Source organism: Sphaeramia orbicularis, chromosome 4, assembly GCF_902148855.1.
Source record: "Sphaeramia orbicularis chromosome 4, fSphaOr1.1, whole genome shotgun sequence".
Classification (NCBI taxonomy): Eukaryota; Metazoa; Chordata; class Actinopteri; order Kurtiformes; family Apogonidae; genus Sphaeramia; species Sphaeramia orbicularis.
The window spans coordinates 57,668,476-57,695,763 of NC_043960.1; the positions used below are offsets into that span (position 1 = coordinate 57,668,476).

Below are 27,288 nucleotides of genomic sequence, written 5' to 3' on the forward strand. Positions count from 1 at the left end.
TACCGGTATATAGGATTAGATGAATGAAGAACATTTATTAGAACATTCCCATGGAGTTCTCACATATGTTTATTCGTTTGGTTAAAATAACGTTCTCCAGTTCCATCCATGAACATGCTGATTTTACACCAATGATCTAAACACATGACATCATCATCCAAACACTACTGAGAACTTTAACATCTGAGCTGGAACATCACACACATAGAACAGCTGATGGTCCTGTGAGAACCAACTACATGTACATGAACCTTTATTAACTGTAGTTTATAGACGATGGAACCAACGTCAGCCCTGACTGATCCAGATGCACCACATGGAGATGATGATGAGAGCGTAACAGGAGATGAGCAGAAGGTAGACGCGGAACAGCAGGAAGTCTAGAACATAGCCCACATGACACCACTGGTTCTGCAGGTCGCCCTCCCTCTGCACAGACGCCAGGTGGAGCCGAAGGTCCTGGACGTACTGACAGATCTGCTGAAGTTCCACTGGAGCAGCTGAGGGCGTTACTATGGAAACAGCAGAAGGCACAGGAAGGAACAGGAAAGAACAGCAGAAGGAACATGAAGGAACAGCAGAAGGAACATGAAGGACCAGCAGAAGGAACAGGAAGGAACAGCACAAGGAAGAGCAGAAGGAACATGTTGAATATGTTTGAAGTTGGTATTTTACAGACACATTTCCAGAGGCTCCAGGTTCATATCTGGTGTTTACTGTACAGTTCACTCCAATTACTGGTATTTACAGTAGAGTTACCCCATTACTGGTATTTACAGTAGAGTTACCTCCGTTACTGGTATTTACAGTAGAGTTACCTCCATTACTTGTATTTACAGTAGTTACCTCCATTACTGGTATTTACAGTAGAGTTACCTCCATTACTTGTATTTACAGTAGTTACCTCATTACTGGTATTTACAGTAGATTTACCTTCCGTTACTGGTATTTACAGTAGAGTTACCTCCGTTACTGGTATTTACAGTAGAGTTACCTCCATTAACTGGTATTTACAGTAGAGTTACCTCCATTACTTGTATTTACAGTAGTTACCTCGTTACTGGTATTTAAGTAGAGTTACCTCCGTTACCTGGTATTTACAGTAGAGTTACCTCCATTACTTGTATTTACAGTAGTTACCTCATTACTGGTATTAACAGTAGAGTTACCTCCATTACTTGTATTTACAGTAGTTACCTCCATTACTGGATTTACAGTAGAGTTACCTCCGTTACTGGTATTTACAGTAGTTACCCTCCATTACTGGTATTTACAGTAGTTACCTCCATTACTTGTATTTACAGTAGTTACCTCCATTACCTGGTATTACAGTAGAGTTACCTCGTTACTGGTATTTACAGTAGAGTTACCTCCATTCTGGTATTTACAGTAGAGTTACCTCCATTACTGGTATTTACAGTAGTTACCTCCATTACTTGTATTTACAGTAGTTACCTCCATTACTGGTATTTACAGTAGAGATTACCTCCGTTACTGGTATTTACAGTAGAGTTACCTCCGTTACTGGTATTTACAGTAGAGTTACCTCCATTACTGGTATTTCCGTAGAGTACCTCCGTTACTGGTATTTACAGTAGAGTTACCTCCATTACTTGTATTACGTAGTTACCTCCATTACTGGTATTTACAGTCGAGTTACCTCATTACTTGTATTACAGTGTTACCTCCATTACTGGGTATTTACAGTAGAGTTACCCTCCGTTACTGGTATTTCCAGTAGTACCTCCATTACTGGTATTTACAGTAGTTACCTCCATTACTTGTATTTACAGTAGTTACCCTCCATTACTGGTATTACAGTAGAGTTACCTCCATTACTGGTATTTACAGTAGTACCTCCGTTACTTGTATTTACGAGTAGAGTTACCTCCGTTACTGGTATTTACCCCAGTAAGTTACCTCCGTAATGGTCGGGGGCTGTGGAGCAGTCGGGTTGGCTGGTGTGATGGTGCATTGGTCAGTGGTGCCTTGCTCATTGGCAGGTCGATCCTTTGGGTGGACAGAACAGGGTGAGTCTTCTTCGGGCCAGCGGTAACAGATGAGGCGTGCGATATGTTTCAGGACCACCACTCGGACCCACTGTGGGACCTCCTGGTACTTCAGGGAGTTGTGGTGTAGAACATTGGTGATGATGACCGTCTCCAACAAACTGATGACCATGAGGGCCAGACACACTGAGAAGTAGATACCTACAAGGACATGGCCGATGTTAGTCAGTGTTCATTATAGGTATTGTACAGAGTTCATTGTGCGTTTCCCTTTGACCTATGATTGGCGTTCCGTTGGCGGTGCTGGGCAGGAGGTCGTTCATGATGAGCAGGAAGACGGTGTAGCCCAAGATCAGGGTCATTTTAAAAGGAGGCGCGGTCTACACTGTGGGGCGGCAGGTAGAAAGATAAGATGTCGATGAGCATCAGGAAGGAGCTGGGGATGAGCAGGTTGACCACGTAGAGCACTGGACGACGCTTTATGACCACCTGAGGGACGACGGAAGGACACACAGACTGAATATGTATGTGGAGACGTGGGAGAAGGAAGAGGTCCTCAAGTCACATGACTGATGTTTGATGACCTGTCTTTTTATACACTCAGTCGTAGGTGTCTATTGCCACGTTTCCACTACGTGGAACCAGCTCGACTTGGCTTGGCTCGACTCAGTATTCCTGGAGACTATTTCCATTACAAGATACTACTGACTTTACAGTACCTGGACGTCATAGCGATGTGGCGCGTTACTTCCATGTCGTCTGTTCAGAGAGTTGCTGATAAACTCACTCGTTGCATGTTGTCTCATCTCAATTTTTAAGTCGGCCACCAAAGACTGAACCTCCTCGACCGACCACGGTGTGGTTTTGGGCTGTTATCATGTGGATTAATGTACCGCTATATTTACTGCCCACTTCTGCATCTGTTTTTTGTAAAATGGTGAGTCACAGAGAAAACTCTCTGACCAATCAGTGGTCTGCAGTGTTTACACGTCACGTTTTAGTATCTGGTCCCCAGTCCTGGAACCTCAGCGGAGGTGATACCAAAAAAGTAGTGCCGGGCACCAGATTCCAGGTCCTTTTCGTAATGGAAACACAAAAAGGCCGAGCTGAATCGAGTCGAGCCGATACCACGCAGTGGAAACAGGGCATATGTAGTGCAGGGGTGTCCAACCCTGGTCCTCCTGATCTACTGTCATGTATGTTTTAGACGTTTCCTCTTCCAGTCCACCTGATGGTCGTTCTCAGTCTTCTGCATTAAGGTCATAATAGTTTTGGATTTTTCATTATAGTTTAGTTTCATTTAGTTTTGACCTTTTTTTCTCTAATTCAGTTAGTTTTAATTAGTTTTTAAAGCAGGTTTGGCAGTTTTTATCAATTTCTGATTTTTTCTAAATGCTTAGTTTTAGTTTAGTTTAGTTTTTTTTTTTATATATATATATCTTTTCTCTTCTTCTCTGTTGTCATATTCAAATAAATCCCAGACAGGACTCTGCTGCTTTCTCCCAACTTTAGTCTCCATGTTTCCAGGTAGAGTGGGGACCAGAAGACGACTGGAAACCACAAGTGACGAGAAGTGACGGACCATGAAGTGTCGTATGGTGCCGCTAGCTAAAATGGCTCAAGTGAAATAAAATCGATTTCATATCAATCTGACTTTGATAAAAACGAAAATGAAGGGAATTTGATCCATAATTTTTATATCAATCAATCAATCAAACTTTATTTCTATAGCACTTTTCATACATGGTACATGTAGTACAAAGTGCTTCACAACAAACCCCCCACTGTCCCGCAGTTGCAAATAAAAATACAAGCAGCAAAGCAAAGTTTATAGTAAGGGTTTAATTAAAAGCTAGACTAAAAAGATAAGTTTTGAGTTTACTTTTAAAAATATGAACACTCGCAGCAGACCTCAGGTCGGCTGTTCCATAGTTTGGGGCCATATATATGTTTTAGTTAGTTTTATAAGCACACAATACAGTTTCAGTTAGTTATCATTATAGCTTTGATTTATTTCAGTTAACGGAAATGTTTTTACAATTCTAGTTTTCGTCATTTCGTTAGTTTTCGTTAACGATAATAACCTTGCCGCAGAGCTGGATGACAGGCTGATCAGCTGAATCAGGTGTGTTGGAAGAGGGAAACATCTAAAACATGCAGGACAGTAGATCTGGAGGACCAGGGTTGGACAGCCCTGACGTAGGTAGATCTTACCCAGAAGGTGATGATGTCCCACTCGTCGATCCCAAACTGGAGGATGGACGACTCTCCCAGTATATCCACCAACTCCCACTCTCCACTGGCCTCCAGGTAGCGCTTGGAGTTCCCTGACATTTCTTTGAAGGTCAAGGCCGGGCTGACCCTCACATCTCTGACTATGGACCACACAAATGTTCAGGTAGACGTGACACAAACTAAACCATGTACATCCATTCATTTTCTGAACTGTTTCATGCTTCAGAGGGTTTATTATTTATTGGTGGTACATGACATCAGTTTAGTCTGTTCATACTCAGGTCATAAGGCAGTAATTCATGTCAACACCAAACTGTAGTTTAAAACTAGAACAGAACAGTTAATACTCCAGTGATTGTCATGTCTCGTCAGGTGTGTTAGTCATGTTAATGTTTAGTGTTTCATGTCTCATCTTTAATCACTTTATGTTATGAGTTGTTCACATTTGGTCCTGTCTTGCACTTCTGTTTTATTTTGTACACATCTCTTCCCTCTCGTTTCAGACCCTGACTTCCTCCCTTTGTGTGTTTTCCCACCAGTGTGATTGTTAGCCCCACCCCTGATTGGTGTCACCTGTGTTCCCCTACCTCATGTATAAATAGCCCCCGTCTCCCTTTGTCTTGTGCCAGTTCGTCATATTCTGTCAGCGTGTTCATGCCAAGCGTCCAAACCAGGTTTTTTCATGTTTGCTAGTTTTGCTTCAGTTTTTCTGTAAGAGTTTTGTTTATCATAGAGATTCTTTTGAGTAGTACAGGGTGACCCAAAAAAAACAGGAATTTTTGAAGTGCGTATTGGCAGACATGAGCAAGTGGCAGCACTGCGACACAGTGACCCTGAGCAAGTAAACACACCCCCATTTTAGTAACCATTGGCGGCTGTGCGAGAATTGTTCGGTAACCGTGTGATCTCAAGATTCGGTAACGTTCCCTGGCCCCTAGATCGCCAGATTTGTCCGTTTGTGATTTTTTCTTGTGGGGCTATCTCAAGAGTAAAGTGTACACGACTCGGCCAAGAACTCTGGATGAGTTAAAACAGAGAATTCCGGATGAAATTCACAGTATCCCAGCTGAGATGTTGCAGCGGTCAATGAGGAATGTCAACAGCAGATTTCAAGAATGCATTTGTACAGGAGGACGCCATCTACAGGAAGGAATTTTTAAAAAATGAAAATTCCATCATTGTTTCTTAAATGGCATGGTTTAAGGTTTCAATTACTATGAATAAAATATTTTTCTTCCATCACTCTTGGTTTTATTGGATTGTTAAAAAGTTCCCGTTTTTTTGTGTCACCCTGTATTATACGTCCTCCTTGGGAGCGCTTTTTGGTCAGTCACTTTTTCAATATTAAATTACTTTCGTTAAAGGTGCTGGAGACTTTCATGACCAATTTTTCATCAGATCTGTCAAACCTCAGTCATATCCTCAGTATCATGAATCTGTCAGTCTTTCTGTCATTACTCACCTGAATCTCTTGCATTACAGTGAACAATTTTGAAGTGCCATCCACCATGAACAAACTGTGTGTTTACAAACCAACCTGGAACGTCACTCGGGCATCTTCGGAATTTTGTCACAGCGTGCATTGTGGGAAGTGAAGGCTCACGCAGCCACCTGACAGCAGCAGCTGGAACAGACACGATCAGAAACGGCAGGAACTCCCTTCCTTCTATGTATATTCCTCCAGCTGTTTCCACATTTCTGCATGTTTGTTTCATCATTATACCATATGGTCACGCTGCCGCTGTCAGGTGGCTGCGCGAACCTCCGTTTCCCACAATGCACGTCGTGACAAAATACCGAAGATGCTCGAGTGACGTCCTGGGTCAGTTTGTAAACACACGGTTTGTTTCTGGTGGATGGCACTAAGAAACTGTTCACTGTAATGCAAGCGATTCAGGTGAGTAATGACAGACAGACTGACAGATTCATGATACTGAGGATATGACTGAAGTTTAACAGATCTGATGAAAAACTGGTCATGAAAGTCTCCAGCACCTTCAAAAGCTTCAGTTTTCAGTGAATCGTGCATTTGAGTCCACTATTTTGTGTATCAAGGACTTTACAGTGATCAGCTCTCATACGTCTGACAAACATAGAATCCACCCAGGGTTCAGTCATTAAAGCTGTCCGACATCAGCCCAGACCTGTGTCAGAACAGGTTTTCAAAGGAACCCACTTTTCATCTGCTGTTACTGGGGTGGGTTAGATACTGCTGTCAGTCTGTCTTCTAGATCTACAGTGTTGTTCTGTTTCCATTCACTGTAGAGCACCAACTGTTAGTGAAATTCAACCTGTTCTTCCTTCTCTTCTCCTTTTTTCATGTTGTTCTGTTAAATACTGACATACCACTCAGACATGACAGTTTACTGTTTAACTATGGATTACTGAAGTGAACACAAGTGTAAGTTCTTCTTGGTGGTTCTTCTGGGTTCTACTGGACTGGTTTGGCTCCTTTGAAAATGTTTCGTCTCTGATTCCAGACATTGCTCCAGTTCTAATAACTGGTGGGAAACTGAACTTACAGACCCACATGGGGAGGGGTCTGTGTGGGTGTTACTCCCAACTTAAGTGTTAGGGTGGTAAGGGGGTGTGTCCCTGGGGGTAGGGTGGTAAGGGGGTGTGTCCCTGGGGGTAGGGTCATTAGTGGGTATTGTGTGTGAGTTTCAGGGTTGTTGTCCAGGGGGGTGGGTCACTGTCCAAATCCTTCATGCTGTGTTCCCAAAGTCAGAACTAAACATGGAGAATCAGCTTTCAGTTTCTATGCTCCGTATATCTGGAACAAACTACCAGAAAATATCAGGTCTGCTGAGAGTCTGAGTTCTTTTAAGTCAAGGTTAAAGACTCACCTGTTCACTGCTGCCTTTGACTAAAGGGCTTTTGACTTTATAAATTTTATATTCTCTTTCGAAACTCTGCACTGCAATTCTTACTCTAATGTGTGTGTTTTTATTTTATTTTATTTCACTTTATTTTATTTATTTATGTTTTTTATTTTGTGTCTTGTTTTCTTACTTGCTGTTTTTAATAATGTTTTAAATGTGTTTCTTTTTTCCTGTTGTATTTCAATGTCCTGTGTGAAGCACCTTGAATTGCCTTGATGCTGAAATGTGCTATACAAATAAACTTGCCTTCGTGGGGGTTTGTTTGGTTTCAGGTGAGTCCAGGTGTGGAAGGTTGTTGGTTGAAAACTGTTAGTGAACATTCTTTAAATGGTGGTCTAGGTTTTGGATCAGTACAGTCTCAGACCACCACCTCTGTTCAGGGAAGGAGTTTACACTGTCACTCAAATGTCTTCTTTGACTCCTCCCTCAAACCATTTGTCTTCTCTGGACAATATTCAGACAGTGCTGTCCTCGAAGGAGTGTCCTTGTTCTTCCCAGTGAAGATGGACTGCAGAGTCTGGTCCTGAGGTGGAGGTTCTCTTGTGTTGATGCATTCATGGTGGGGTTCTTTGGTTTCTCCTATATATATATATATATATATATATGTATATTTCAAACCCACCAACACTCTGAGACTGGCTCTGGTCCACCCCAAGGACAAACTACAGAGGGACAAGCAAAGCATCATGGTCTATGCAGTTCAGTGCAGTGAGGAATTTACGGACTTCTACAGAGGACAAACCAAAGAACCCCACCATGAACGCATCAACACAGACCACCTCAGGACCAGACTCTGCAGGAGAACCTCCACCTCAGGACCAGACTGCAGGAGAACCTCCACCTCAGGACCAGACTCTGCAGGAGAACCTCCACCTCAGGACCAGACTCTGCAGTCCATCTTCACTGGGAAGAACAAGGACACTCCTTCGAGGAAAGCACTGTCTGAATATTGTCCAGAGAAGACAAATGGTTCGAGGGAGGAGTCAAAGAAGACATTTGAGTGAGAGTGTAAACTCCTTCCCTGAACAGAGGTGGTGGTCTGAGACTGTACTGATCCAAAACCTAGACCACCATTTAAAGAACGTTCACTAACAGTTTTCAACCAACAACCTTCCACACCTGGACTCACCTGAAACCAAACAAACCCCCACAAAGGATTTGGACAGTGACCCACCCCTCTGGACAACAACCCTGAAACTCACACACAATGTCCACTAATGACCCTACCCCCAGGGACACCCCCCCTTACCACCCTAACACTTAAGTTGGGAGTAACACCCACACAGACCCCTCCCCCTGTGGGTCTATAAGTTCAGTTTCCCACCAGTTCTTAGAACTGAAGAAGTGTCTGGGATGAGAGACAAAACATTTTCAAAAGAGCTAAACCAGTCCAGCAGAACCCAGAAGAACCACCAAGAAGAACCATGACGTGGACACATGAGAACCTCCACAGGCTGGTGTGCGTGTGCATATCCTTACTGGTGTGCATGTAGGAGCCAAATGTAAATGTGCAGTTCTGGACATCGAAGGGGAAACTGAAGATCTCCAGGTTGCAGGCAGAGACCAGGCGGAGCATCCTGTCCCAGCGGATGTGACCCGTGTGGTTGACGTAAACATAAGGACACGCCTGGGAAACATCATCATCCACACTGGGAACGAAGGTGGTGACAAGAAGGAAACAATGCACAAAACACAGTGAAAGATGGAACGACAGAGGAAACCTTCGTGTCTTTGAACCTGAATGTGCAGTTCGGCCCATGATGTATTTTTTGTCCATGAACCGTCATGTCTGCATAAAAATTAAAGGAGGAATTCATGCAGAAACTCACAATTCATAAACAATGATGTCTGGAGACCAGAGTTTCTTCACTGGAAGGGAAATTCTGGTGACGCCATCACACATCTGAGGCTCCCAAACAAGAAACTCATGATGCCAGTACTGTGACGGATGAGTCAGAATAATATGAAAGAAAAATTAATGGAAAACAACTGAGATTAACCCTTAAAGACCCAAACGTCCACCTTTAACCCTTTAAAATGAAAGGGTTCTATCTGCACTCTGACCTTTTACTTTGTTTTAATTGTTATTTATGTTTTATTGATTATGTTTTAATTATAATTGTGTGTTTTTAATCTCTTTTCCATTTTTGTAAAGCACTATGAATTGTCCTGTGTATGAATTGTGCCATACAAATAAATCTGCCTTGCCTTACCTTAACCCATAAAGACCCAAACATCTGTTACGACACAACACACGGCGTGGACCCAAATGCACAAGACTCTCCAGGATCAGTGGTCAAAGGGATTTATTTTTACAAAAATTCAAAAGGTAAAAAACAGATGAACCAAAGGAGAAGCACAACGTGCCCTATACAAAACTAAAACCCTGATTTACAAAAACACATGGATCAAGATTTCAAGATACTTAACATCTGATCTTCACAGGGACACAGAAACGACGCACTGACAAGAGACAAAGGGAGCGAGGAGAATATATAAGGGAAGCAGGGATCACAAACAGGTGTGGACGATTACAGGAGGAACACCAGGTGCAGGCAATGATGGGATTAGGGAAGACAGAGACAAGACTGACAGTCTTGACAAAACAGGAAGGAGACCACCATCACCAAAATAAAACAGCAAGAGACAAAAACCCAAAACTAAATCAACATGAACATCGACGCATGACAACATCCACCTTTAACCCATAAAGACCCAAACGTCCACCTTTAATAAATATAGGAAGTTACCTGATTTTCACTTAAGAATACAAAACCCTGAGCATAATATTAGAATAAATGGTGATAAATTGCTTAACAAAAGTTAAAAATACAAAAAAAAAAATCATTTGGGAACTGCCACAAAAACACCCCGGGTCTTGATGGGTTCATAACGTCTGTTCAAATCCAAGTCTACTCACCAGCCGGAGCCAAAGGAAGGTGGTCAGTATCTGGGTTTTCTCATTCTAAACAGAGGAAACATGAAATGAAGCACATGGGAACCTGGTTGTGATCTGTGGACCCCCCCCCAACCCCTGACCCCTGACCCCTGTGTGTTCTCACCACCCCGAGGACAGCGTAGAGGGTGAAGGAGATGTTGGTGATGGTGGGGTTACTGAGGTTCACCGCCGGCCTGAAGGCCTGGAGGTCAAACACCGCCTGTATGGACTCGTAGGTTGGACCGCTGTGTCCTTCTTCACACAACAATTTACCAGAAGAAACACACACTGAAAAAAAAACAAGCAAAGACCAAGTTTTCTGTCACAGTTCTTTTAATGCACATTCTAATCCTAGGACACAGGTGTCAAACATGCGGCCCGGGGGCCAAATCCGGCCCGCCAAAGGATCCAGTCTGGCCTGTAGGATGGATTTGTGAAATACAAAAATTACACTGAAGATATTAACAATCGAGGATGTCAAAATCATTTTAATTCAGATTCCACATACAGACCAATTAGATCTCAAGTGGGTCAGACCAGTAAAATACTATCATATTAAACCTATAAATAATGAAAACAGCAAATTTTCTCTTTGTTTTAGTGTAAAAAGTAAATTACATGAAAATGTTTATTATAAAACTGTTATTTTACAAAAAATGTGAAAAACCTGAAATGTCTCAAGATAAGTAAATGCAATTTTACCAATATTCTGCCTGTTATTAAATGTTTCGTGTATTTGTAATTGTAATGTAAGTTGTAATGCACATGTGTAAATGATAAACTGATAATCTGAGGCATAAAATTGTTAAAATTTCAGTTGTTAATGTTATTCAAATTTTTATAGATGTTAACATTATCATAATGTAATTTTACTTTTTTCACTGTTATTATTTAACTGGTCCGGCCCACTTCAGATCGTATTGGGCTGAATGTGGCCCCTGAACTAAAATGAGTTTGACACCCCTGGCATAGATGAACGAACAGAGCTTACAGAATGTCAAACAATGTCGTTATCATTAATCCACAACGGGCAAATAGTAAGAAAGAGAACTGATGACATAAGAGCCCCAGGTGCCTGATCAGATCCAGCGGAATATGAAACCAAACACAGGACAGAAGCTCAGTTTTCCTTTACTCTCAGCATCGCTCCTTATTCCTCCTAAAAACCCAAATGTACGTTTACAGTTTCATTTGTCCAAGTCAAGAAAACACAGTCATCAGAGGTGTCATTACCTGACATCAGCAGTACGCAGATGTTCCAGATACTCATGCTGGACGTTCGTAGAAGACTAATGACTGGGATTGTGTTGAGCTCCGAACGTACGATACAGATCACTCTTAAATACGTAGGAATGACTCGTGAACTCCTTGGAGGTGGACTCGAACCCTCAACCACAGCTGTTACTGGTAGAAGTCAGACCCTTCAGTAAGAACCTGCGGAGCGTGGACACATGAATACAGACCATAATAACCCACAGGAGGATAGGAGCTGTTGTTCAACACCTCTGATTACTGCTCAGCCACAGTATTTTTTAACACCTCCACCAGTGGGAGTTCGTGTCTGGGCCTTTGTGTTTGTTACTGTAGCTTCTCGTGTCGCTGCTTTGTGTGAAACTGCATCGGCAAAAACATTCAAGGCATAAATAACAAAGGTTCACCATATCGTCCCTTGAGAATCAGCTGGTTCTGTGTCCACTTTTCCTCATTTTGAGGAAACGGAGTTTGAAAATTTCCCTCTCTGATATTTGCAGAGTTCTCAATCATCTTTTGTGTGAAACAGTGTTGACTGTGGAAGGAACCCTAAACATATTGTTAACATGTTCTAAATCTCCATAGGCTTACAGATATACGAAGTCAAAAATGGACATAGAACTTTCTGATTCCAAGGTCTGGAAGTTGGCCCTGGTCAACATGTTCTATGTCCAACAGAGGACCTGGTGCCTTTACAGGTGACACTTATGATCGAAATCAGGAAGTTCTATGTCCACCAGAGTTGTGTTTAAAAAAAGTTATGAACAAACTAAGAACGTTTTAGTCTGTGATTACATGGATTTTATACTGATGTCACAAAATGCAACAGTAAAAACCATGTGTTAGTGTTTCCAATCCACATGTATTTAAGGTGGACAGCTAAAATGAGCCCATCTGTCCTTTTTCATTAAAGGTAGAATGGTGAATAAACGTGTTGGGACACCTGGAGGACCTGAGGAAACTGTGTTCACTCAGTTTTCATGGCAAACAACCATTTTCCAGCCAGACTTCAATCCTCAAAGGAGGAGAATTAGTTGTGGAATAAAGGCAGATGATGTGGAACACCACGAACCACCTTTAAGACTGAGGAGTGATGAGGAGTGAAAATTCTTCATACACTCATAGATAAAAGTCGATGAATAAGACACATTCTCATTTGAACCTGACACCGGACAACATTGCCCACTTGACCAGAATCTATAACATAAAAAATAAAAATTAGGAAAAAAGTGTACAAAAAGCAAAAATTGCATCAAAATTAAACATACATTCACAGATAAAACAATTATATCAAATCAATGATAAGTCTGTAAATGAGACAAATTTTCATTTGAACCTGAGGTCGCAACAATATTGGACACTTGACCAAAATCTAGTGTGAAAGAATGAAAGGATGAAAAAGAAAACTGATCCAGAAATGACACTTTTTGCATCAAAATGCCTCATACACTCAGATATAAACTATCAAACACACAAGTTTATCTGTGAGCCTCCCTCTCAGACCTGACTCTGGGACAGCCTTGCCCGTCTAAAATTGCCAAATTTGAGCACTGAACTACTTTGAACAAACATTAAACAGAACTATTTCCATGCTAGCCCTGTTCAGACCAGTCATTTCAAACTTTTACCAGGATCCAGATGCCTTACAGAGGCATCAACGGCAGAAAGTAAACATGTCTCAGTCCATTTGAGACCCCCTCCATGTATTTTAGGAGCATACATCTTTTTTGACCGAATGTCACATGATCCAGGTCTGGCCCCTGATTGGGTCCTCTTGGACATAGAACTACCTGATTTGAAACCAGCTCCACTCAGGACATAGAACTAAATGTTTCCAGGTGTGAGTGTGTGTAGATGTTTAGCTCGGAGCTGAGAACTTTGGGACACAAACTTAAATGGTTTTAGAATGTCCTGATATGCTGAACTCCATTTCTGCGAAAAGTGGTCATAGAACCAGCTGATTCTCAAGGGACGATATGTGGATCTGATCGAGGCTATCAAGACCTCCGACACTTAGACCCTCAGACCCAGGAACTATCAGGAGAGGACACATCTGGGCTTTTCTTCATTCAATAACTGCCTTCGTTGGAAACATTATGATGCAACAGTTTTTTCAGATGCATTTCTTAACATTCTTATGGAATGTCCTTTGTGGACAGTTTTTATGAGGGGGGGGTTCTTGGACACAAAACCCACAGCTGGGTCTAAGGAGGTTAAACACAAAAATCTACAGTCCGCTGGTCTTCCATTCAATTCAAATCTGGTCCCAAATAAGGAATCATTTTGGATGGAAGGAGGTTTCCCTCCAGCTCCACTGAGAAATAATCAAACACTGACATCAATCTCAAACACGTCATTGAATCAACAGGACGTCAAAGGAATACAGTCAATCAGTCCAGTTTTATTTCTATAGCGCCAAATCATAACCAAAGTTTTCTGATGACACTTGTTATATATGGAGCTGGAATAAACCAGACTGTCACCTTGATAAAAGACTCATCCACTGATAATGTTTTACACACATGTCAACAATTACAGTTCTGGTTTAGATGGAACAGACTTCTTCAGATCCAGATCGGAGCCTGTTTCCTCTTTCAACTTGAACTCAACAGTGGAGACACAGTTTTAAACCAACACTCTGGAGTGTTTCATCCTCCAGACTCTATTTCCAGGTCATTTTGGTGGAACATCTGCTGCAGTTGGTTCAGTTCCACTGTGGTCATGTCTGCAGAGCGTCTGGATGTCCTGCACTGGCACTAGGACACTTCTGGTCTGGGGTTGGAACCCCGACACTAACACAACTACACAAGTGGACTGGTTTAGGACACAACTACACAACTGGACTGGTTTAGGACACAACTACACAACTGGACTGGTTTAGGACAGAGGTCCCATCCCCCCACCACCTTCAGAAGACAAGGACAGACAACGGAGTTAGGAGTGAAGGACAGAAACAGATAGACTAAAGGTCACATGACTGAAGGAGCAAGAAAAGCACAGAGAGGAAGGGTGATGTCCACAGAGACAAAGACAGGACAAAGTTGTGTTAAGGTGGTCCTACTGTTATGGTGGTGCTTCTGTTAAGGTGGTGCTGTTGTGAAGGTGGTTCTGTTTTTAAGGTTGTCCTTCTGTTAAGGTGGCATTGCATTTATGGTGGTGCTCTGTTAAGGTGGTGTTGTTTCTAAGGTTGCCCTACTGTTAAGGTGGTGCTGGTGTGAAGGTGGCGCTGTTTTTAAGGTGGTCCTACTGTTAAGGTGGTGCTGTTGTGAAGGTGGTTCTGTTTTTAAGGTGGTGCTTCTGTTAAGGTGGTCCTACTGTTATGGTGGTCCTACTGTTAAGGTGGTGCTGTTGTGAAGGTGGTTCTGTTGTTAAGGTTGTCCTTCTATTAAGGTGGCACTGCATTTATGGTGGTGCTTCTGTTAAGGTGGTGCTGTTGTGAAGGTGGTTCTGTTGTTAAGGTTGTCCTTCTATTAAGGTGGCACTGCATTTATGGTGGTGCTTCTGTTAAGGTGGTGTTGTTTTTTTATGGTTGCCCTACTGTTAAGGTGGTGCTTCTGTTAAGGCGGTCCTACTGTTATGGTGGTCCTACTGTTATGGTGGTGCTGTTGTGAAGGTGGCACTGTTTTTAAGGTGGCGCTGCTGTTAAGGTGGTGCTGTTGTGAAGGTGGTTCTGTTTTTAAGGTTCTCCTTCTATTAAGGTGGCACTGCATTTATGGTGGTGCTTCTGTTAAGGTGGTGTTGTTTTTAAGGTTGCCCAACTGTTAAGGTGGTGCTGGTGTGGAGGTGGCGCTGTTTTTAAGGTGGCCTTACTGTTAAGGTGGTGCTGTTGTGAAGGTGGTTCTGTTTTTAAGGTGGTGCTTCTGTTAAGGTGGCCCTACTGTTAAGGTGGTGCCTCTGTTAAGGTGGTCCTACTGTTATGGTGGTGCTGTTGTGAAGGTGGTTCTGTTTTTAAGGTGGTACTGCTGTTAAGGTGGTGCTGTTGTGAAGGTGGTTCTGTTTTTAAGGTGGCACTGCTGTTAAGGTGGTGCTGTTGTGAAGGTGGTTCTGTTTTTAAGGTGGCGCTCCTGTTGTGGTTGTACTGTTGTTAAGGCTGTGCTTCTGTTAAGGTGGCGCTGTTTTAAGGTGGTGCTGTTGTGAAGGTGGCACTGCCACACCTGCCTGCTGTTGGTGTCCAGGTAGACCTCCATCCTCCTCCTGTCTCCTCCTCCTGTCTCCTCCTGTCTCCTCCTCCTGTCTCCTCCTGTCTCCTCCTCCTGTCTCCTCCTGTCTCCTCCCCCTGTCTCCTCCCCCTGTCTCCTCCTGTCTCCTCCTCCTGTCTCCTCCTGTCTCCTCCTCCTGTCTCCTCCTGTCTCCTCCCCCTGTCTCCTCCCCCTGTCTCCTCCTGTCTCCTCCTCCTGTCTCCTCCTGTCTCCTCCTCCTGTCTCCTCCTCCTGTCTCCTCCTGTCTCCTCCTCCTGTCTCCTCCTGTCTCCTCCTCCTGTCTCCTCCCCCTGTCTCCTCCCCCTGTCTCCTCCTGTCTCCTCCCCCTGTCTCCTCCTGTCTCCTCCTCCTGTCTCCTCCTCCTGTCTCCTCCCCCTGTCTCCTCCTCCTGTCTCCTCCTCCTGTCTCCTCCCCCTGTCTCCTCCTGTCTCCTCCTCCTGTCTCCTCCTGTCTCCTCCTCCTGTCTCCTCCTGTCTCCTCCTGTCTCCTCCTGTCTCCTCCTCCTGTCTCCTCCTCCTGTCTCCTCCTGTCTCCTCCTCCTGTCTCCTCCTCCTGTCTCCTCCTGTCTCCTCCTCCTGTCTCCTCCTCCTGTCTCCTCCTGTCTTCTGGTTGCTTCTGTACAGAACCGTTTCCAGACCTAAAGGTGGTGTTGCTCTCCTTCAGCAGCTGCTGGACCTCCAGGTTCATCTGGTTGGGGTCGACACGTTTATGTTTAATTAGAAAAATATTTATCATAAGGATCAACTACAGATCTGATTGGATGGTGTTGCCATGGTAACAAACTTCAATGTTATGCCATATAATAATAAACAGGGTCATCCCACTGACCTTTGAACACGACATCCCAGAAATAGCTGAAAAAAACAGGAAAAAAAGGATAAAACAGAGTAAAACATGGAAAAACTGATGGAAACTGGACGATATGAAACAGATTTACACAAGAATGAACGTTAGTGAAGCTTCTGTTTCTGGTGTTTTTTCTCTTCACATGATATTGATGTGACGTAATGTTCAGTTCAGTTCTGTGGAAACTGAACCCAACATTAACAAACACAGGTGTGTTCTGTCAACGCCTCCGCTGGAGGTTGCAGGTAAATGTTCCATTCCTTCATCTGCTCATAAACATCACCCTGACAATGGGTTCATTCACATCAAGAACCCTGGAACCAGTTTGAACCAGTTCAAACCAGTTCAAACCAGTGGGTCCCATCTACAGTTCAGTAATGTTTCCTTTGGTGTCATCATTGAACCAGGGCCCAGTTTCAGAAACAGGTGGAACAAACGGAGTCCAAACCCTGGACTTCATCCAGTCCTTCCATCAGTGTAAAAATCTGTCCAATACCCACAATCCCTCTGTGGGCCTAGGGGGGACAGCTACGTAAAGGTCATGACCCTGTCTTCCTGAGGCTCAGTTTCATCTCTGGACTTTGTGCAGCTGAAGCCGTGTTTCAGATGGATGGAACTGGTGTTTCATCCTGAAATGTTCCATCAGATGGTTCTGGTGTTTCATCGGGTTCAGACTATGATGAAGATGAAATGTGAGGATGAGGGCGGGACATTCTTCAGCATCAACACCAAAAAGTCAATAAAGCTTCAGTTCGGTGGAAACATCCTTGTTTCAGTTACCGACACCTCCCAGGGTGTGTTTGATTTCACAACCTGCCGTTAAAGGGAACCAAACCCTCTGGTTCCAGGTAAGGGCTGGATCCTCCACCCACTGATCCAAGCCACAGGACCCCCATCAGCTGGAACTACAGACCCCCATCAGCTGGAACTACAGACCCTGTTTCAGTGTCCAACACATTCCCACTTGAATCACATGCTTCTGAAATAAAGGGCTGATGGTTTCAGTTGAATGTATCATTCATCGTCATAGTAACCAGTTTATCTGTTGGATTTGAATGAACTGATCATAGACTTTGGTCAAACGTGGTCTTTTTTTTTGGGACACCTTCACTCATAAAACTCACCCGTGATGGGATGGTGTCACCACGGTAACAGAGCACAGTTCTATATTGATGTGGAGTTCAGTTCCATGGAAATGTCCTTCAATGAGTTACTGAACATGAACAGATCCCAGGGTGTGTTTGAAGGTCCACTGGACATGAGTCAAACCTTCAGGTTCCAGGTAACTATGTTTACCAGGTGACTCCACACCCAGTCGTTCCTCTGAATGTACTCATCTGTCCACGTGCATGTGTTGATCAGTTGTGTGTCCTGGCTCTGACTAAAGGTTTGGACGGTTTAGATGTTGAACATCAGTAAATCCACTTTATTTCACAGTTGGACGTTGGGTCTCAATGTCCGTCTACGTCTCCAACATGTCCTTCATTTGAGAACCTTCTACAATCCCATGTTCATGACTCAACTCTAACAGCAACAGTAAAACCTGTAAAGACACGCCCCTGACTCCTCCTACCTGTCCCTGCCCACCCCTCAAAGACATTTAAGAGGACGCAGCAGACGTGAGCAGCTCAGTGTCTGTGTCGTCATCATGGGCAGTTCTCATTCATCAGATTCCCACGACATCAACCCTGATGGAAGCACCGTCAGTGGGAACGTTAGCATCGGCAGCGGAGGCAACATTTCTGCCCACAGCGCTGCTCCAGTCCTCTGTTGCAGTAGATCCACCAGCGTCCGTCCTCCCACCGACGTGGACAAGTTCTCGGCGCAGACCCTGAACACCTGTCTGGTGGACTACCTGTCTACCATGCGCTCCCTGGAGGACGCCAACGCCAAGCTGGAGCTGAAGGTCAGGCAGTGGGTGGAGAGCAGCGGAGGCTCCGCCTCCAGAGACTACACCGCCTGCTTCCAAACCATCTCCATCATCAGGTCCAAGGTGAGTCCAGTCCACGGACACAACAGAGCCACATCCACAGACACACACACACATACACACATCTGGACGTATGTCCATCAGTAGGACGTGGTTGTCTGATGTGTGTGTGTGTCGTCTGCAGATCCAGACCGCCATCCAGTTGTACGGATCCATGGGCGACGCCCAGACGGCTGATGAACACCTCAAGGACAAGTGAGTCCAAACACAGGTTATTGGAGTTGAAGACCACTCCACTTTGAGATGTTTGTGCTCATGAGTTCAGATTTGTTGAGCTGCTGCACTTTGGTTCATCCTCACTTGTGGTCGTCGTGTTGCAGGAGTGAGAAGGAGCCGGCGGCGCTGCAGTCGCTGGAGGCCGACGCCGCCGAACTGAAGAAGATCCTGAACCAGCTTGCGCAGACCAGATCGACGTGAAGACACAGATCCGGGGTCTGGAGGAGGAGCTGAAGATCCTCAAGAAGAACAACCAGGAGGTGAGTGGACACTGTCCCACAAATCCTGGACCCACAGGACAAACTGACCAAAGCCATGAGATGGAGATCAGGAAACATCCTGCAGGTTTAATGACAACAGAAAGTCACAACTTCCACAGATGAGCTTCACCCACGTGCACCAGTTGGACCCAGTCCTAGTGTCTCCTGGACTTTCCGGCTCTAAAATCCTGTGTCCCAGAGCCATGGGTTCACATTCCATAGTGTGACTTGTCTTCCATCTATCCCACAGGTGGACCTCACCAAGGCCATGGCCAAGAACACACAACTCCACGACACCATCTACTCCAAGAACCAGAAGGACCTGGAGGCCTTCCAGGCCAAGGTACCCACACGGCCTCCCTTCCTGTGGCGGCAGACGTTATTAGACGTCAACGGGCCCCGATGGATTCAACCCGTGTGTTTGTTGGTTTTGTGCAGTCCCAGGATCTGAAGAACAAGGTGGTGGTCGGCATCCGGACCCTGCAGAAGTCCAGGTCTGAAGTCACCCAGGTCCAGTCTAGTCTGCAGTCTCTGGAGACCCAACTGCAGTCCACGTTGGACACGGTGAGCATCGCAATCCACAGGAAATGACAGGAATCAGGTCAGTAGGTGTGTGTCCACGTCCAGTAGAAGAAGTGAGGCAGCTTCAACCAACAGTCCGACAATAAAGGACACATTTAGTGGAAACAGGCTGAAGGTCCAAAGGAGCTCCAACCATTAGGAAGTGGAGTTCAAGCTGCAGCAGCCATGATGGGCCCTCACACCTCTGAGCGTCACACCTACATGGTGGACTTCCTGTTGGGTGGAGGCTTGGGCCGGTCTGCAGGACTGACCTGCTCTGTGGACCTGATGACCACAGTAAGGGTCACATGACTGAGGCTTGATGATTGGTGTGTTTCCTCTACAGGAAGTGTTGGAGGGAACTCTGGCTGAAACCCTGAGCCAGTACGGCGGGCAGCTCAGCAGATCCCTGACCCAGGTAACACATGGAACCTTCATGGACAATATCAGACACAGGAGCTACTGAGTCTGTGCAGTAGAGTCCAGGAGGCGGGGCATGGGCGCCTCCTTCCAGCTGTCACTCATTGTTAGGTGTCCATCTGTCCAAACAGTCTGTGATACTGGGACACAGTGAGTGTCCACGCCTCCTTTGGTTCAATTCTTCTTCTTCTTCTTCTTCTTCTTCTTCTTCTTCTTCTTCTTCTTCTTGTCCACCAGGTGACCACTCTGGAGGGGCAGCTGGTCCAGCTCAGGTCAGACCTGGATCTTCAGGACTACGAATACAAGAAGCTGCTGGACACCAACATCCATCTGGAGTCGGAGGTTGCCGAGTACAAAAGGCTTCAGGGCTGAAACAGGTGACCACGCCCACACTGGAAACACTGCACTGATCAGTGATTGGTTGAATGAAGAGCGGCTGGGCGGGTCCACTGTAATGTCTTCTGATTGATCCACAGCGTCTGCAGCTCCACCAAGACCCAGGAGGAGGGGGTCTACGGGTAGGTGGTCTCCTCCACGCCCACCACCGGCACCGACGCCCAATCAGCGACGGCGTCTGAGTCACATGACCTGTGACACAACCAAGAACCTGAGAATCAATAAATGGGTCCATAAATCCAGCGTGTGTCTGAGTTTGTTCTTCAGATAAATTCATCCAAATGGATCCTGTTCAAACACAAACACTGACATCAGACAGTGGAAGGAATGGGTTCTGTGGACAGTTCCACTACGTCCTGGACTTAAAGCAGATCCTTTATTACCTCCACTAAGGAGGTTATGTTTTTGCCGGCGTTGGTTTGTCCGTCTGTCTGTCTGTCTGTGTGCATGATAACTTAAAAAGTTATGGACGGATTTGGATTAAAATTTCAGGAAATGTAGATACTGGCACAAGGAACAAATGATTAAATTTTGGTGGTGATGGGGGGGGGGGCACCGATCTGCCTTGGCGGAGGTCTGTGCTCTACGAGTGCTCTTCTAGTTTCCTGTCTTTGATTTTTGTCCAATGTGGTAATAATAATGGAACCACATCCAGAGAACAGAAGTACCCACAGGAACACTGCAGACCACAGTTACTGGGACCAAACTTATCAGTTCTCATTAGGGCTGTGTATTCACAAGAATCTGGAGATACAATACAAATCACAATACTAGGATCATGATATGATATATCACAATATATCATGATGCTGTTAAAAAGGCAATTTTTTGTTTGTTTCTTTTTTTTAAATGATTATTTTCTTGAAGAATTGAATTACACCAGAAATCTGCACAAATACTAAACACATTTTTATTTGATCCCAAGAGGATCTAATGTTCTATCACAAAATGTTCCTGTGTTCAAACTGAAATTCTGTTTTACAGACATTCCAGGTTCAGATCCTGCTCAAATGTTCATATTCTATTAGTTCAAAACTAACATCAGAACAGTATTTTAGTTCAATCCCAACTCTGGAACTAACATTATTTAATAAAAGAGTGTTAAATAATAATAAATAAAATATACACAAAAAAGAAACACAAAAATTAACCTCCACAATATCTGCATTTGAATAAATACCTAAAAATATAGATACAATACTTTTTGATATCGATACAGTGTTGTGAAATGAAATATCACGATATATTGGAGAACCGATATTTTCTAACACCCCTGGTTCTCATTATGATGGTGGTATTGTTGAAATGTGCTGAAAAATTTCAAACAGTCCTAAAGATGACACCTTCTGGACAGAAGAGGAACTGCACTATGACAACAGTAGAAAAGAACCCAGAACAGTCTGATCCGGGCTCTCAAACTCATTTTCTTTCAGGTTCCACATTCAGCCCAATTTGATCTCCAGTGGGCCAGACCAGAAAAATAATAACAGAATAACCTATAGATAATGACAACTACAAATTTTTGTCTTTGTTTTAGTGTAAAGAAAAAAAAACCCCATTAAATTATGAAAATACTTACTTTTATAAAATATCCAAACAAAAAAGATGTGAGTAACCTGAAAAAACTGAAATTAATGAAGAAAAATAAGCGCAATTTTATCAATATTCTGCCTCAACTTAACATTTCTAAATATGCATTCTGGATCAGATCTGCAAAGACACTAAACACTGAGGAACAGGCAGAAAATAGTTCAAATTGGGCTGAATTTTCTTTACAGACAGATGACAGACACACAGATAGATGACAGACAGACCTGAAAGAAAATGAGTTTGAGAGCCCTTATATGAACTGTTCTGGGTTCTTTTCTACTGTTGTCACAGTGTCGTTCCTCTTCTGTCCAGAAGGTGTCATCTTTAGGACTGTTTGATTTTTTTCAGCACATTTCAACAATACCACCATCAAAATGAGAACTAGGGGTGTAAGAAAATATCGGTTCTGCAATGTTATCGTGATATTTCATTTCACAACACTGTATCGATATCAAAAAGTATTGTATCTATATTTTTAGGTATTTATTCAAATGCAGATATTGTGGAGGTTAATTTTTGTGTTTCTTTTTTGTGTATATTTTATTTATTATTATTTAACACTCTTTTATTAAATAATGTTAGTTCCAGAGTTGGGATTGAACTAAAATACTGTTCTGATGTTAGTTTTGAACTAATAGAATATGAACATTTGAACAGGATCTGAACCTGGAATGTCTGTAAAACAGAATTTCAGTTTGAACACAGGAACATTTTGTGATAGAACATTAGATCCTCTTGGGATCAAATAAAAATGTGTTTAGTATTTGTGCAGATTTCTGGTGTAATTCAATTCTTCAAGAAAATAATCATTTTAAAAAAAAGAAACAAACAAAAAATTGCCTTTTTAACAGCATCATGATATATTGTGATATATCATATCATGATCCTAGTATTGTGATTTGTATTGTATCTCCAGATTCTTGTGAATACTCAGCCCTAATGAGAACTGATAAGTTTGGTCCCAGTAACTGTGGTCTGCAGTGTTCCTGTGGGTACTTCTGTTCTCTGGATGTGGTTCCATTATTATTACCACATTGGACAAAAATCAAAGACAGGAAACTAGAAGAGCACTCGTAGAGCACAGACCTCCGCCAAGGCAGATCGGTGCCCCCCCCCCATCACCACCAAAATTTAATCATTTGTTCCTTGTGCCAGTATCTACATTTCCTGAAATTTTAATCCAAATCCGTCCATAACTTTTTAAGTTATCATGCACACAGACAGACAGACAGACGGACAAACCAACGCCGGCAAAAACATAACCTCCTTAGTGGAGGTAATAAAGGATCTGCTTTAAGTCCAGGACGTAGTGGAACTGTCCACAGAACCCATTCCTTCCACTGTCTGATGTCAGTGTTTGTGTTTGAACAGGATCCATTTGGATGAATTTATCTGAAGAACAAACTCAGACACACGCTGGATTTATGGACCCATTTATTGATTCTCAGGTTCTTGGTTGTGTCACAGGTCATGTGACTCAGACGCCGTCGCTGATTGGCCGTCAGTGCCGGTGGTGGGCGTGGAGGAGACCACCTACCCGTAGACCCCCTCCTCCTGGGTCTTGGTGGAGCTGCAGACACTGTGGACCAATCAGAAGACATTACAGCGGACCCGCCCAGCCGCTCTTCATTCAACCAATCACTGATCAGTGCAGTGTTTCCAGTGTGGGCGTGGTCACCTGTTTCAGCCCTGAAGCCTTTTGTACTCGGCAACCTCCGACTCCAGATGGATGTTGGTGTCCAGCAGCTTCTTGTACTCGTAGTCCTGAAGATCCAGGTCTGACCTGAGCTGGACCAGCTGCCCCTCCAGAGTGGTCACCTGGTGGACAAGAAGAAGAAGAAGAAGAAGAAGAAGAAGAAGAAGAAGAAGGAGAAGAAGAATTGAACCAAAGGAGGCGTGGACACTCACTGTGTCCCAGTATCACAGACTGTTTGGACAGATGGACACCTAACAATGAGTGACAGCTGGAAGGAGGCGCCCATGCCCCGCCTCCTGGACTCTACTGCACAGACTCAGTAGCTCCTGTGTCTGATATTGTCCATGAAGGTTCCATGTGTTACCTGGGTCAGGGATCTGCTGAGCTGCCCGCCGTACTGGCTCAGGGTTTCAGCCAGAGTTCCCTCCAACACTTCCTGTAGAGGAAACACACCAATCATCAAGCCTCAGTCATGTGACCCTTACTGTGGTCATCAGGTCCACAGAGCAGGTCAGTCCTGCAGACCGGCCCAAGCCTCCACCCAACAGGAAGTCCACCATGTAGGTGTGACGCTCAGAGGTGTGAGGGCCCATCATGGCTGCTGCAGCTTGAACTCCACTTCCTAATGGTTGGAGCTCCTTTGGACCTTCAGCCTGTTTCCACTAAATGTGTCCTTTATTGTCGGACTGTTGGTTGAAGCTGCCTCACTTCTTCTACTGGACGTGGACACACACCTACTGACCTGATTCCTGTCATTTCCTGTGGATTGCGATGCTCACCGTGTCCAACGTGGACTGCAGTTGGGTCTCCAGAGACTGCAGACTAGACTGGACCTGGGTGACTTCAGACCTGGACTTCTGCAGGGTCCGGATGCCGACCACCACCTTGTTCTTCAGATCCTGGGTCTGCACAAAACCAACAAACACACGGGTTGAATCCATCGGGGCCCGTTGACGTCTAATAACGTCTGCCGCCACAGGAAGGGAGGCCGTGTGGGTACCTTGGCCTGGAAGGCCTCCAGGTCCTTCTGGTTCTTGGAGTAGATGGTGTCGTGGAGTTGTGTGTTCTTGGCCATGGCCTTGGTGAGGTCCACCTGTGGGATAGATGGAAGACAAGTCACACTATGGAATGTGAACCCATGGCTCTGGGACACAGGGTTTTAGAGCCGGAAAGTCCAGGAGACACTAGGACTGGGTCCAACTGGTGCACGTGGGTGAAGCTCATCTGTGGAAGTTGTGACTTTCTGTTGTCATTAAACCTGCAGGATGTTTCCTGATCTCCATCTCATGGCTTTGGTCAGTTTGTCCTGTGGGTCCAGGATTTGTGGGACAGTGTCCACTCACCTCCTGGTTGTTCTTCTTGAGGATCTTCAGCTCCTCCTCCAGACCCCGGATCTGTGTCTTCACGTCGGATCTGGTCTGCGCAAGCTGGTTCAGGATCTTCTTCAGTTCGGCGGCGTCGGCCTCCAGCGACTGCAGCGCCGCCGGCTCCTTCTCACTCCTGCAACACGACGACCACAAGTGAGGATGAACCAAAGTGCAGCAGCTCAACAAATCTGAACTCATGAGCACAAACATCTCAAAGTGGAGTGGTCTTCAACTCCAATAACCTGTGTTTGGACTCACTTGTCCTTGAGGTGTTCATCAGCCGTCTGGGCGTCGCCCATGGATCCGTACAACTGGATGGCGGTCTGGATCTGCAGACGACACACACACACATCAGACAACCACGTCCTACTGATGGACATACGTCCAGATGTGTGTATGTGTGTGTGTGTCTGTGGATGTGGCTCTGTTGTGTCCGTGGACTGGACTCACCTTGGACCTGATGATGGAGATGGTTTGGAAGCAGGCGGTGTAGTCTCTGGAGGCGGAGCCTCCGCTGCTCTCCACCCACTGCCTGACCTTCAGCTCCAGCTTGGCGTTGGCGTCCTCCAGGGAGCGCATGGTAGACAGGTAGTCCACCAGACAGGTGTTCAGGGTCTGCGCCGAGAACTTGTCCACGTCGGTGGGAGGACGGACGCTGGTGGATCTACTGCAACAGAGGACTGGAGCAGCGCTGTGGGCAGAAATGTTGCCTCCGCTGCCGATGCTAACGTTCCCACTGACGGTGCTTCCATCAGGGTTGATGTCGTGGGAATCTGATGAATGAGAACTGCCCATGATGACGACACAGACACTGAGCTGCTCACGTCTGCTGCGTCCTCTTAAATGTCTTTGAGGGGTGGGCAGGGACAGGTAGGAGGAGTCAGGGGCGTGTCTTTACAGGTTTTACTGTTGCTGTTAGAGTTGAGTCATGAACATGGGATTGTAGAAGGTTCTCAAATGAAGGACATGTTGGAGACGTAGACGGACATTGAGACCCAACGTCCAACTGTGAAATAAAGTGGATTTACTGATGTTCAACATCTAAACCGTCCAAACCTTTAGTCAGAGCCAGGACACACAACTGATCAACACATGCACGTGGACAGATGAGTACATTCAGAGGAACGACTGGGTGTGGAGTCACCTGGTAAACATAGTTACCTGGAACCTGAAGGTTTGACTCATGTCCAGTGGACCTTCAAACACACCCTGGGATCTGTTCATGTTCAGTAACTCATTGAAGGACATTTCCATGGAACTGAACTCCACATCAATATAGAACTGTGCTCTGTTACCGTGGTGACACCATCCCATCACGGGTGAGTTTTATGAGTGAAGGTGTCCCAAAAAAAAAGACCACGTTTGACCAAAGTCTATGATCAGTTCATTCAAATCCAACAGATAAACTGGTTACTATGACGATGAATGATACATTCAACTGAAACCATCAGCCCTTTATTTCAGAAGCATGTGATTCAAGTGGGAATGTGTTGGACACTGAAACAGGGTCTGTAGTTCCAGCTGATGGGGGTCTGTAGTTCCAGCTGATGGGGGTCCTGTGGCTTGGATCAGTGGGTGGAGGATCCAGCCCTTACCTGGAACCAGAGGGTTTGGTTCCCTTTAACGGCAGGTTGTGAAATCAAACACACCCTGGGAGGTGTCGGTAACTGAAACAAGGATGTTTCCACCGAACTGAAGCTTTATTGACTTTTTGGTGTTGATGCTGAAGAATGTCCCGCCCTCATCCTCACATTTCATCTTCATCATAGTCTGAACCCGATGAAACACCAGAACCATCTGATGGAACATTTCAGGATGAAACACCAGTTCCATCCATCTGAAACACGGCTTCAGCTGCACAAAGTCCAGAGATGAAACTGAGCCTCAGGAAGACAGGGTCATGACCTTTACGTAGCTGTCCCCCCTAGGCCCACAGAGGGATTGTGGGTATTGGACAGATTTTTACACTGATGGAAGGACTGGATGAAGTCCAGGGTTTGGACTCCGTTTGTTCCACCTGTTTCTGAAACTGGGCCCTGGTTCAATGATGACACCAAAGGAAACATTACTGAACTGTAGATGGGACCCACTGGTTTGAACTGGTTTGAACTGGTTCAAACTGGTTCCAGGGTTCTTGATGTGAATGAACCCATTGTCAGGGTGATGTTTATGAGCAGATGAAGGAATGGAACATTTACCTGCAACCTCCAGCGGAGGCGTTGACAGAACACACCTGTGTTTGTTAATGTTGGGTTCAGTTTCCACAGAACTGAACTGAACATTACGTCACATCAATATCATGTGAAGAGAAAAAACACCAGAAACAGAAGCTTCACTAACGTTCATTCTTGTGTAAATCTGTTTCATATCGTCCAGTTTCCATCAGTTTTTCCATGTTTTACTCTGTTTTTATCCTTTTTTTCCTGTTTTTT

At 44.7% G+C, this 27,288-nt stretch overlaps 3 protein-coding genes and 1 pseudogene across 4 annotated transcripts; 2 read left to right on the plus strand and 2 right to left on the minus strand.

The window, feature by feature from the left end:
• Window positions 1-288: 288 nt before the first annotated feature.
• LOC115417629 (5-hydroxytryptamine receptor 3A-like) lies at window positions 289-11,208 on the minus strand (annotated as a pseudogene).
• A 6,624-nt stretch (window positions 11,209-17,832) lies between these two features.
• LOC115417630 (keratin, type I cytoskeletal 13-like) lies at window positions 17,833-18,767 on the plus strand. Its single transcript, XM_030131642.1, has 3 exons — window positions 17,833-18,353; window positions 18,475-18,545; window positions 18,671-18,767. Exons 1-3 carry the CDS (start codon window positions 18,009-18,011, stop codon window positions 18,765-18,767), a joined length of 513 nt encoding a protein of 170 aa, XP_029987502.1. The 5' UTR covers window positions 17,833-18,008.
• A 114-nt stretch (window positions 18,768-18,881) lies between these two features.
• On the plus strand, window positions 18,882-20,336 carry LOC115417631 (keratin, type I cytoskeletal 13-like). Its single transcript, XM_030131643.1, has 6 exons — window positions 18,882-18,911; window positions 19,077-19,169; window positions 19,265-19,390; window positions 19,734-19,805; window positions 20,045-20,184; window positions 20,284-20,336. Exons 1-5 carry the CDS (start codon window positions 18,882-18,884, stop codon window positions 20,177-20,179), a joined length of 456 nt encoding a protein of 151 aa, XP_029987503.1. The 3' UTR covers window positions 20,180-20,184; window positions 20,284-20,336.
• A 2,900-nt stretch (window positions 20,337-23,236) lies between these two features.
• LOC115418548 (keratin, type I cytoskeletal 13-like) lies at window positions 23,237-25,845 on the minus strand. 2 transcript variants are annotated; one of them, XM_030133056.1, is made up of 8 exons: window positions 25,307-25,845; window positions 25,115-25,185; window positions 24,833-24,989; window positions 24,490-24,582; window positions 24,269-24,394; window positions 23,854-23,925; window positions 23,472-23,611; window positions 23,237-23,372 (listed from the first exon to the last, which is right to left on the minus strand). In XM_030133056.1, exons 1-7 carry the CDS (start codon window positions 25,649-25,651, stop codon window positions 23,477-23,479), a joined length of 999 nt encoding a protein of 332 aa, XP_029988916.1. In that variant the 5' UTR covers window positions 25,652-25,845; the 3' UTR covers window positions 23,237-23,372; window positions 23,472-23,476. The 2 variants fall into 2 exon arrangements, with proteins under 2 accessions (XP_029988916.1, XP_029988915.1); XM_030133055.1 differs by having other exon boundaries at window positions 23,339-23,611.
• Between the last annotated feature and the right edge of the window lie 1,443 nt (window positions 25,846-27,288).

What these genes read in the sequence shown, in the direction of transcription:
- LOC115417630 (XM_030131642.1), top strand. Translation starts at nt 18,009, where the DNA reads ATGGGCAGTTCTCATTCATCAGATTCCCACGACATCAACCCTGATGGA. An exon ending in TCTCCATCATCAGGTCCAAG is followed by an intron (nt 18,354 to 18,474) that starts GTGAGTCCAGTC and finishes TGTCGTCTGCAG; the next exon opens with ATCCAGACCGCCATCCAGTT. An exon ending in GATGAACACCTCAAGGACAA is followed by an intron (nt 18,546 to 18,670) that starts GTGAGTCCAAAC and finishes GTCGTGTTGCAG; the next exon opens with GAGTGAGAAGGAGCCGGCGG.
- LOC115417631 (XM_030131643.1), top strand. Translation starts at nt 18,882, where the DNA reads ATGAGATGGAGATCAGGAAACATCCTGCAG. An exon ending in GATCAGGAAACATCCTGCAG is followed by an intron (nt 18,912 to 19,076) that starts GTTTAATGACAA and finishes TCTATCCCACAG; the next exon opens with GTGGACCTCACCAAGGCCAT. An exon ending in TGCAGTCCACGTTGGACACG is followed by an intron (nt 19,391 to 19,733) that starts GTGAGCATCGCA and finishes TTTCCTCTACAG; the next exon opens with GAAGTGTTGGAGGGAACTCT.
- LOC115418548 (XM_030133056.1), bottom strand. Translation starts at nt 25,651, where the DNA reads ATGGGCAGTTCTCATTCATCAGATTCCCACGACATCAACCCTGATGGA. An exon ending in GATGAACACCTCAAGGACAA is followed by an intron (nt 24,990 to 25,114) that starts GTGAGTCCAAAC and finishes GTCGTGTTGCAG; the next exon opens with GAGTGAGAAGGAGCCGGCGG. An exon ending in TGGAGGCCTTCCAGGCCAAG is followed by an intron (nt 24,395 to 24,489) that starts GTACCCACACGG and finishes GGTTTTGTGCAG; the next exon opens with ACCCAGGATCTGAAGAACAA.